The following is an 11952-nucleotide window of genomic DNA, read 5'->3' as shown; positions in this document are numbered from 1 at the left end:
TGTTATAAATTAATCTGCCAGTGGAACAAGAACTTTTTCATCAACATTAAATAATTATTGACTTAAAGCAAGCTCTATATCTTTCTAAAAAGTCTTCTTATTGCAAGTGTAAAGATATTTGCACTCGAAAGTAGACTAATATTTCTCTACTAAGTTGCAGTGAATCTCAAAAAAACGGAAGAGATTACAGAAATTATAACTGAGGACGGCGTACTGGAATGTCACAAAAAAATGGCCGGATTAGCATCACCTGATGCTGGACGGAATTAAAAAATGGGACGTCTGATTTAACAGTAAATCCTTCATTCAAAGTAAATCTGTAAATCCTGTGGATCATTAACAAATCAAGGTGCTGCTGCTTCTGCTTTCATGTTCCTTTGGTGCCCATCCATTTAATATATGTGAATTTGAAAAAAATTCTGATTATGAAGAGATTATAAATCAGTTTCACAGTGTGAACGCTGTGAAATTATGACAAATTTCTGGCTAGAATTTGGGGTTTAAATCCTGAGAAGTTAAATTTTTTTGCCTGCGAAGATGTCCATGTCATCAAAATCTGTTTAAAATTTGTTGAGTCCATGGAGTTTGTCCTGACTTTATTTAGGTAATAAAGTATAATCACTGTGACGAAACTATCGATTATAGCTTTATTGCTAAAAATGACAGCTTTTATATGCATGATGGGAGCATCTTTCGTACTCTCAGCCTCTAAAAGAGTCATGGGAGAGTCTGCAGACATAAAGATCTAAACAACAACCAGTATATATTAAAACTTCACAGTCAAAACTTTAAAAATCCACTGATAACTTTTGGGTTGAAACGATTAATCGATTAATTGTCAAGTTATTTAGTAATTGAATAAACTGTATTTGGAGCATACTGGCTCAAAAAAGGCAATTTTGCTTAAAGAACACATTCAGAGCAGTAATTCAAGAAAAACTGCACAAAATATTTTGGATTTAAAATAAAAAAAAAACATTCTTTGTCTTCAAATGTTGTACACAGAACTGTTAAAGTGACGGTTTTATCCTCACCAAGTACAAAGTGTGTAAAAAAATTATCCGATCAAGCACCTTTTGCAATTTAATTATTTGCGTCTTAGCATCATGACAGCTTTAAAAGTCTTTTTATGACTTTAAAGGCAGTTACAGACTGTTTTCACACATTTGACTTACATTTATGACCTCCAATTTGTTCCCTGTGGTGTCCAATCCTGAGAAGTTGAGAGCAAATCAATTAGTCCTGGATAATTTATGGAATTTCTCATTCTGCTCAGGAACCAAAGCTTTTCTATAGGTCACTATATTGAAAAATCAGTCACTTTACTTGCTGATAGCTCTATTCTTATTAGGGGTGTACAATAATTTCACGATACGATATTCTGATCATAATATAACATGTATCACAATATTTGGCAAACGGTACAATTCGATACGATTCGATGCGTTTTTACGATTTTCTGAAAGATTTTAGAAGGACAGAGTGATTTTAGTGACATTTTGTGTTCCATACACTTGAATTTAATTAACTGAAAACTGATTAAAAGCACCAACTACACAATACCTGACTCTGATTAGACAAAGTTTAACAGTCTAGAGCTGGACAAAATGAATCAAAGATGCAGTGAGAAAATTAGTTTCTGTCATTTAATTCATGTGGATTTGACATAAAACTCAAAGTTTCCACAGTGATCCAGGAGCTGAGTGGGGAGATTATCAGCCTCTGTAGACTCTCAACATGCAAATGATTGCACTTAAGTTTTTCTCTTAGTCATACTGCAGCTGCGTTTTGGACTAAGAAAAGTCTTTTGGACTATAGGAAAAACCTTGGCTCCCGGAGTTTGCCGTGGCTGGAAGCTGTTTACTACTAGCTGCTGAGGGAGCGGCTCTGCCTCACCCCGTAATGATCGACTACGGGGTGAGGCAGTTTACTTACTTACTTAAATATAGTTTACTTATCTTAGCATAACTCCAGTTTTACTTGGCCTATTAACACAATTTAAAAACTGGTGTTTAGTTTATAATGTGCACTTTAAGTACAAGTTGAAAGTCAAACTGGGCTGCACAGTGGTGCAGTTGGTAGAGCTGTTGCCTTGCAGCAAGAAGGTCCTGGGTTCGATTCCCAGCCCGGGGTCTTTCTGCATGGAGTTTGCATGTTCTCCCTGTGCATGGTGGGTTCTCTCCGGGTTCTCCGGCTTCCTCCCACAGTCCAAAAACATGACTGTCAGGTTAATTGGTCTCTAAATTCTCCCTAGGTGTGAGTGTGTGTGTGAATGGTTGTGTGTCCTGTGTGTTGCCCAGCGACAGACTGGCGACCTGTCCAGGGTGAACCCGCCTCTCGCCCGGAACGAAGCTGGAGAGGAACCAGCAACCCTCCCGACCCCATTAGGGACAAGGGTGAACAGAAAATGGATGGATGGATGGATGAAAGTGAAACTTGGGGAGGCGGAGTCTTGCTGGCTATCACAAACCAGACATGTTAAAAAGACTGTATAAGCCAATGTACCCCTAGGGTTTAATGTATCAATACTCGCTGGTGAAAAATCAATACCTTTCAAGGGTGTAAAACAATAGATATCGAAGAATCTATATAATTATACAATCCTAATTCTTATGGCATCATGCTCTTTCCTGTCACATCTTGAAACTTCAGCCGAAGATTTTAGGAACTCTGACGGGTTTTTTTATTAAAATTTCAGTCAGAAGACTCTAATTTTTGCATCAAGACCAAACTCGATGCTTGTCATGTTTTGCGAAGGCACCAGTTTGGTTTCTCTCCAGATTCCTTTCAAAACTCAGGAAACTCAAATAAAACTCAAGTGCCAATTCATTCATTCAATTCATCGTTTTCCATAAACTTGCCTTTGAATTCATGGCCTTTCTGGTAAAAACAAACTGAAACAGATTTATGCTGAACACAGAGTTCGGTAAAAAGGAAGGTAAATATGTTGTCAGTTGACCAAGTTTGTTTTTCTTCCTTTTTTTTTAACAGATGAAAAAAAACAACATAAATCCACGGAGCAGCAAATGAAAATGAACATACTTTTTTGGATAGCTCTTCGATTATGCAATCCAAGCCTGTAGCACAGCTGTAAAACATTTGTTTTTAAATAACATGATATATCGGGATGCTTGGCTGTGGTACAAAGTCTGTCTCTTTCTGTTAGCCTTTTGTTGAGAAGTTTCTTCCCAAAGAATTCATCTCAGAAAACAATGCATTCATCATCGTTATTAACATATGAAACATAAACACATCTGACAGATGAGTTACCAGAAGCAGGAAAGATCTTCAAGGAAAAGATCCAGCGTCCCAGCTGAAATCCTGAAGGTTCCTCTCAAAGCTGAGCCGCATTTCGGCTACATGGAAAGTCCGTACGCTACTAAATGAAGCACAGGTGGCGTCGCTATACCAACATGTTCTGTCGGGTCTCACCGCTGCTTGGTGCCAAGGTTTTCAGTCTGTACAATGATCTTGGCTCTTTGTGGAAATGACTTGTTGAAATGGGTTTTTCCTGTGAATCACTGGAGTCTCTGGGCGGCATCAACGTGGAAGTCACCACTCTGCAGGCTCCGTGGGCGCCGTCTCCAATTCTGGGCTCTGCGTTTTTCTGCCCTTCTTTGAATGGGAGACTGCACAGTCTTAAAAGCAGAAAAAATAAACAGATCCATGTTATCATTAATTACAATAAATCAAAGCATTCTTTGTGCAACCTGACTGCAGAAAGAGTCGGTCTGCTTTTAAACCACGTGTCAAACTCAACTAAATCTGGCCCACCGTAGCTTTTTATGTGGCCAAATTACATCATTAAGTCCTTTAAGTTTTTTTTACAAATCTGTGAAATTCACACGAAATAAGCAAATCTTCACATTTTTCTTTGATTTTATAGTAAAAATTCTCAAAATTGATCAAAAACATTGAGTTTAAGTGACTCCTATGGACCAAATTTTGGTATTTTAAGGATGAAAATTACAATAAATCATATAAGTAACAAAAAACAACTAAATCGGGCAAAAGAAAATATTTCCAAATCAGCCTTACGTGATGTCGAGTTATAGTCCGTAATTGATACGATGAGTAATAAAAAGACACATTTCACATCGTACATTAATGCAAATATAAAAACTCCAAACATTTTAAAATTGGCACCACAAAATCTGTGATTTTGATTGCAAAAAATAAAGTAATCAAAATCCTGGAGGAACAGCAGTTTATTGATACTTTAACAGCTTAATTGGTTTTATCAACATATTCTGGCACAACCTGCCCTTTAAGAACACCCATATATTTGATATGGCTCAAAATGAAAATGAGTTTAATACCATGATTTGACCTGCCAACGGTTGCCATGGTTACCCGCCATTGTCTTTTTTTTTTTTCTTTTTACATGAATAAGGCTTGTACATATTTATGTTTATCACAGCCAGAGATGGGAAGAGTTCCTAAAAATTGTACTCGAGTAGTGATACTTCAACATATTTTTACTCAAGTTAAAGTAAAAAGTAGCCATCCAACAAATGACTCAAGTTAGAGTAAAAAAGGTATTTGGTATAAAGTCTACTGAAGTACTGAGTAACTAATCAAATTATCAACCATTTATTATTTAAAAATTACATAATCAGATGGACCAAAGTATGAAGTTAAGTAGAAATGTTTGTATTTTAAGGATATAAGTAACAAAAAATAACTAAAGAGAAATTTTCCAAATCAGTTTTGTTCAATGTGAAACTTATAAAACTTTAACAAAAACTGCTGCTGCGTGTCTCATGAGGCAGGGATGGCGAAGTTGAGGATTTCTGGCGAGCGGATGATGGATTTGGATCTGTAAGGAAGAAGGAGGCCACAGAAGAAGGCTGGTGTGACAGATGAGGCTGGTAGGAATATTTTAGGGTGAGAACAACAAATTAGGATGGTTTCTGAATGCATATAGGAGAGAAAACCAGGAATAAATCCCTCTGATGTTTCCCAGAAAACAAACTTGAACAGTTCCCTGGATATATGGATGTTTTAAAACAGCATAGCAGTCAAGATAAAAGTGCTGTGGCATCATCAGAGATGAGCTCCACTTCCTGAGACATGCCAAAAATCTTCCCAAGCAAATTTCTGCACACTATCCATCCATCTGAAAGTGAGGCAATGCTGCGCAGCATCTGTGGGACCTGAAAATCTGGAGCACATAAAGCTGCAGCATTTTTCATGCACACAGTTACATCAACATGTGTCTCCTGCAGGTGTTGGGTGACATTCATGTCAGGACTTGAATCTTTTACGTTCAGATTGAGGATGGGCTCTGACAGGAGACTCCTGATGGGATCAGTTCTGATTGAGATTTAAAACGCTCAAATGGATCAGCGACTCGTATCGGGGATATTCAGGGACGACTCAACAAGTCCAGCAACAACAAAGAATAAAAATGCGTTCAGAATCAATAAATTGGGACAATATTTTGAATAGGCCAACATTAACCCTGTAGATCAGGGGTGTCCAAGCTTTTTGTCATGTGGGCCTAAATCGTCAAGGCAAAACAAATTAGAATTTATAAAAGTGAAAATTGCCAAAAATGTTGAGGATTTTTTTTATAACTGTTAAATTGTAAATTGTAAAGCTTGGACTATTTTAATTAAGCACTTTTTTGTAAAAACGGGATTGCAGATAAAAAATTTCAAATGGTTTGTGATCGTTTTCCTTCTTAATGAAAGGCATCCAGTTTGTATATTATTTTGGGCCTGAAAAGCTGAAAAAATTATTTGTCTGTTCGCGTCAATAAAAACAGGATCCGGGTCAGTCTTCATTTGAAAACACTTGGTGTACTTGGACGAGTTTTGGCTGCACAAAAGTGTATTTTAGAGCACAAGTCAATGAATAGATGTGATTCTGGTTACCGTGACAACAAAAGGAAACCAAGAAAAACCTGTAAAAAAACCCTCCAAAAATTAGTACAGGGGCCCCACTTTGAACACCCTGGCTTTTTAAAAAAATTGGATACCACCCATTGTGTGTGAAATTAGACAATAAATAGTAATATGGTGAATTCAGCTGAAATGTAATATTGCAACAGGACCCAGGGATATTCCTGTTCTTCCTTTTTAAATCCTTCCTTCAGGGTTCGGCCTGCACAGATTAAAAGCCATATGAGGCACGAAACCGAGAAGCAGGACTTCTTGATCACAAATGGTCAGTCGCCACATGTTGGGGGGCCTCCAAAATGTGAAAATGAAAAAGACCTCAGCTCTACTGTCTCCTTCACCTGATATCCTTCAGTGGAACTGGTGTTTCGTGTCATGATTGAAAATCTGGTTTGCGGTGATTGCATGTGGTTGGGTGACGATTGATAAAGATGGATGGCTTACTGGAACACCTGCTGAGGATTTTTTGAAAAGCGAATGCACCTCTTTTCCAAACACTTTCCAGGGGCAGCTGTCCAGATGTTTCTGTGTAAGGCAACGTTCAGGACATCAGGTTACACATTAACATGGCTTCCTGGGAACCTGCAGGCAAAAAATCTGTCCAGATGGCCTGGCAGAGTCTGTGGCCCAACCTGGAGCATCAAAGCATCGGATCATCTTTGATCCCGAGCTGAAGAGACAATTGCACAACACTGGAGAGCTTGGGGGGGGGAACAAAACAAAGGATGCAGATGGCTTCCTACATGGCAAATTGACAGAAAAACCCGCCTTTCGTCATCTTCAATGTTCAACCATAACCCCACATGGAACAGATCAGGATGCAAACATACATGTTCATGTAAGAAATCGGATAAATGTTGATGTGTCTTTTATGTGCCGGCGGGAGCGGCTTTGCAACCCGGGTTTAAACATCTTCTGTGTTTAACTCACAGTCCAGAGAAGACACTGTGCTGGAAAAGCACTCCCAGAAAAGGCAGCACATGGTGTGGCACAAGTTATCCACCAGAGATTTTGGAGACGCGAACCTCCAGCTGGACACCGGCACTCTCTCAGGCTCCTCTGTTAACTGATCCCAAATGTCTTGGATCGTCTCTGGAAGCTCCTGCTGGAACACCTGGACACACCAAAACAAACACACACACAGCTGATAGGTAGGCTTTAAAACCACAAATCACCTGACAGACACCAGGAAAATAAAGTTATATTACAGCAGCCATTAAATCCCAACAATAGCTGCCTGTTTGTAAACAGATATCTTTTCAAAATGTCTTTCTGGACCTTAATTTGACCTTTTGCACATTTTTATTCTCCCATTTGAGTCTCAACTGCTTCTAAAAACAACCTAATCACTTTAAAAAAAAACACCTATCCGTTTTATGGTTATAAGTTAAAGTTTTTTGGTGAGCCGTTTGAAAAATCTGTACGTGAGTCACATTCCATGGGCACTTTGCTGTTACCAAGCAACCCCAGCAGAGCCCAGGCCGTTACCTAGCAACCCCAGCGGACCTCCATCTGTCACTTAACTGGGATGGGCGATATGAGCTTAGAGTTTTATCACAATATTTTGTAAAACATAAATGCTACTCTTGAAAAACATTTATTTGACGTAACGTAATTAAATTAAGTGTGCTTTCTATCACTAAACTGCACAAAAAAATTTTATGTAATCATATTTTTAAATTTACTGATATTTATTGATGCTCTCGTGGAAAAACAAATGGTTAAATAGTCCCAAAATTAAATTTTTGTCAGTTTAACATTGATTTATTGTGTCAACAAAATTCTTAACATGACAAGAACATTTCACAACAAATGGTAAACAATATAATAAATCCCCACAACAGGAGTTCCAGAACATTTGGTCAATGGGTTTTACTTCTGTATAATGGCTGCTGGAAAAGACAAGTGTCTTGTTGTTTTTATTGACTTGCCTTCCAGAAACAACTTGCTGTATTCTTAATGGTTGTGGGGGACACTCTAAGTCTTTAAAAAAATGCATGGTTGTATAATTGCGCATCTTTTCGAAGGCATTTTCCCTTGTGAATGTAAACATTGAGTTGGGGGCGTGGCCAGCAGCAGCTTATTGATTTAAAGTAACAAGATGCCCTATAAGAGCTCATTCTGAAAGGAGCCCAAATTAGGCATTATTGGACAAACTAAAATCTCATTAAGAATGATTTAGTGTAAAAAATTTAACAAACATGTTTTGGTAGCCCACAGACTTATCCTAACCTGTTCACAGAAGCGTAATTGTATATCTTCTGGGTGATCTTTGATGTGCATAAACTCAAAGTATTTTTTACTCCTGAACTTTGGGACCAACTGCATAAAAACATTCCTGAGATTAGCTCCTTAAAATTTTTATTCTTTTTATCTGCAGCTGAAGTTAGTTTTAACACACTTGTCTGTAATATGTTTTGCTTTTCTGTGCACAAAACAAACCAGTTTGGGCTCCACACTCAGAATGATTTCATACAAAAAGACTTTTAAGGAGCCCCAGGATGAGGTTTATTGTGAATTGGTGCTAAATAAATGAAGTGAATTTAATTTTAAGGAGGACTCCACGGTTCTTACAGAAATGTAATCTAAAATAACTAGAAGATTAAAAAACCCAACGTTTAATCTGATTTCAGGTCATTACTAGTACTGCTCATGACGAACAAATAAAATATTTCAGCATTGTGACCCAGGCAGTCTGAGATCCTAATGTTTGAGGGAGATAAAAGTACCTGGGGTCATCGACAGGAAAACATTCAGGACCAACAAAAGAGCCTCTATTTTGCAATGCTATATTTGTCTGTTAAACAAATCATTCATTAAAGACATGAACAGAAGAAATACTTTAAACTACAAATCACGAGAGGATGAGAGAGATATGAATCCACCATCAGAGATGTGATCAGCTTTGCTCCAGACTCTGTCTGCCGTCTTTACCTCACTTGCCTGCTGCCTCATGCTGGTTCAGGGTGACTGTGGTGATTAATGCACGCCCTGCTTTTGGAAAATAGTCTAAACTGGATTAAAATATTGGATTTAAAAACAAATCCCAGCACAGATAGGTGGTTATAAAAGGAAAACCTGCAGACAGAACTGGTATTTATTCCCTCATCTGCACTTTACTGAATAATCAGGTGCTGCATCTTGTACATTCACCTCCCCTGAACTCTTGTTTTCAATCATAAACAGAAGCTACACTTATGTTTCCATCAATAAGAGAATTAGTTCCCGATATTAAACAGATTACATCAATGTGACATTAGTTAGTGGTTAATTTTGGGAGAATGTGAGCGCAGCTGCAGAGCAAACATGTGAACTTGGTCTTACCTCAGCAGGATGCGACTGAACAAAGACTCCCTCAGCATCCCTGAACCGTCTCTCCAACTCCGCTGTGTAAGGACGCGAAGGATGCCTCTCCGGCAAAACCCGGATGATCTGAAATTGGAACCCATTTTCAGTTTATAGCTCCTTTAATTTGGCATGATCACTTAGTGATGGAAGAAGCATAAAACTCAAGAAAACCTGTTAATACATAGTTCCCACAAGTCTGAACCGGAAGCGATCTGCCATCTTGGTAAGCAAGCGCGGGACAAGGCATACATAAACCACGGCTTCCAGACCAACAAAAAGGAAGTAGAGTACCCAAAAACTGTAATCAAATGATAGCTGTGATGTATTTATGTTGTTTATAAGTTAGATGGAAATAGAGAGCTAGTTCTAAACTTGTGGCTTGTTTACTGTTGTCATAGCAACTGTCGTCACATTTACCTGTGATACCTACCAAGATGGCTGTCAGCTACAAAGTTCGCAGAAGTGTGACGTCAGATGAGAAACAAGTATTTGCTGTCAGATGGAAATGTTCCACTGGGATTTCAACATGCAAATAATAAAAAAGCTTATTCTCCTGTAGTTCTCCATAATAATTAATGGTTGCTACAGTCATTATTTTTGTCTAATTGCTCAACTCCTCCACAGCTCCAAACTGCTCAGGACTTTAAGTCCTGAGAGACTAAATATAGACAAATATCCACATTTCTCTATCCATACGATGTTCTTTTATGCTGTAATCGACATTGTTTACCACTTTATATTGGTACTCGCACTAAAGGCATAAATGGAAAAACCTCTGGTTTATTCAGTCACCATAAAGTCTTTTGAGTGTGTACAGAACAAAAATGTCAAATTTTACTGTTTGAAAATCCAGTATATACCGTCTTCTGATGCTGATGATGGATTACTGTGAGAAACAAAAAGCTGCTGAGTAATGTAAGAACCAGAGAGTCAGAAAAATGCTGAGTCACTGGTTACTATGGTGATTCCCCTCAATACAGGGGGGTAAATAGTTTGAACCAAGCGTGTGTGTGAACGTTCTGGTGGCTTCACAGGTAGATTTCTATCTAAGTTTTTTTTTTTTTAGATATGACATGATAAAAAGTCCCTCCAATTCCAGTTTGGTAAAAAAAAAAAAAAAAAAAAAAAGATCTGAAATCTAATAGGAGTGAATCAGAGTCTGTGTGTGAGCTATCTGCACTCTGGACCAATTTGTCAGAAAAGTGTAAGACCCACATCAGTGAGAGACGCACTGAATGAGAGCAGACAGAAATGCCTGGATTCTGATGTATAAACTGTACATATGGAGATGAAACTCTGAGCATTAAAATAGTTTTAAGTTTAATGAACTTCATATTTCACAGGGGCAGAATCTGGAGTGTGACATCATCATACTCTAAACTGAACAAGTGGGAAAAATCATCAAACTTAAACTTGTGATTTTGTAAAACCATAAAAAGGTATTGAAATGACAATGTGGTTCATAAAAGTCCAATTTTCTTTGAACTGTTTAAATATCAAACTGTTTCTGCTGGAAAGTGAAGCCGAACTCTTGAGCTTCAAAAAGTGCACGGTTTTAAAGTCTCATTAAAGTCAGTCCGAAAGATGTTTTTTGGACCTTTCTAAACTCTTTTTAGGGGGAGGAGCAAACCAGAAGCCAATAGGTAAACGGTAGGGATTGTATTTTTACCTCTTATTTAAGAGGGCATTGTCAAAAAAATTGATTCTATCACCTCCAAAAATGTAGTTTGAATGTATATTTGAGGAGCAGTTGCATTAAGTTTTCATTAATAAATACAAAGAAATAGGAAATATGCATTTATGACACTTTGATACTGTTAATATGCATTTTACATAAAAAAAAGCTGAAAGAAAACCCACATTTATTGTTCTAAAAGGTTCTCTTGACCTTTTAGAACCTTACATAGATAGGAACTCGTTTTATTTGTTAATTTTTTTTCCAAAGAAAAAGGTGTGATCATATCATGTGCTTGAGAAACCAACTGTTAGTTTTAGGACAAAGATTTAACCTGGAGTCACGCCAGCAGCAGCGTCGGCCGTTTCAAATACAAACCGCGTGACAGAAAACCAGACGGGGGATCGACTCTGGAGAAGATAAACTCATCCTCATGCAGTAATCATGACGGGTTTCTCAGTTTTTACACATTCCGTTTATTTTAACTGTGCTAAAGAGCCTGATAAATGAATCGCTATGAATGGTGCAAAATGAAAGAAATTAGTGGACGGATTGATTGGCGTTTTAAACAGCATTTAAAAACAAAATAAAAATGGTGAATTCCTCGTCAGAAAACAGGAAGTTACTCTCCTGTAGTTTGGCAAATTGCATGATACAGAGTCAAAATGTTCCCACGATGTTTACTTATGCAACTGGAACCACTGGAGCCCAACATGAGTTTCCATGTTTCCAAAAGCAAAGAGGAATAATAAATCCTTCAGATATTCAAGACTGCACTGAACTGATGCGCTGCAGCTGACTGAAATAAGTGATCAACTCACTTAGCTCCAAATACCAGCCACTATTAGGTTACGCGACAGTCAAATGCATTTAGGGGAAGTTATTTTTCATAAGTGGTCTGAATCTATGCCGGTAATTCCTGACGTGTGATTCTCAAGAGTGAGTCAGAGAGGCTGCCAGAACAAAGAGTCACACCGGTTTATCGCAGAAATCTGGAACATTTAGACCAGATTTGACAAATCACTT

At 37.9% G+C, this 11952-nt stretch overlaps 1 protein-coding gene across 1 annotated transcript in view; it reads right to left on the bottom strand.

Annotated features, from left to right (window-relative positions):
* Window positions 1-2350: 2350 nt before the first annotated feature.
* The window catches only part of il34 (interleukin 34), a 42788-nt gene continuing 33186 nt past the window's right edge, over window positions 2351-11952 (bottom strand). Inside the window, exons 5-7 of the mRNA XM_044125845.1 lie at window positions 9228-9335; window positions 6834-7017; window positions 2351-3638 (exon numbers count right to left, since the gene is read on the bottom strand). Of these exons, the coding sequence (XP_043981780.1) occupies window positions 3553-3638; window positions 6834-7017; window positions 9228-9335 (378 nt within the window). The 3' untranslated portion in view covers window positions 2351-3552. The remainder of the gene's footprint in view (window positions 3639-6833; window positions 7018-9227; window positions 9336-11952) is intronic.

The sequence above is a fragment of the Gambusia affinis genome, linkage group LG08 (assembly GCF_019740435.1).
Source record: "Gambusia affinis linkage group LG08, SWU_Gaff_1.0, whole genome shotgun sequence".
Lineage (NCBI taxonomy): Eukaryota > Metazoa > Chordata > Actinopteri > Cyprinodontiformes > Poeciliidae > Gambusia > Gambusia affinis.
Note: the sequence above shows the minus strand (reverse complement) of the source record. Positions and strands in the feature narration are given on the sequence as shown.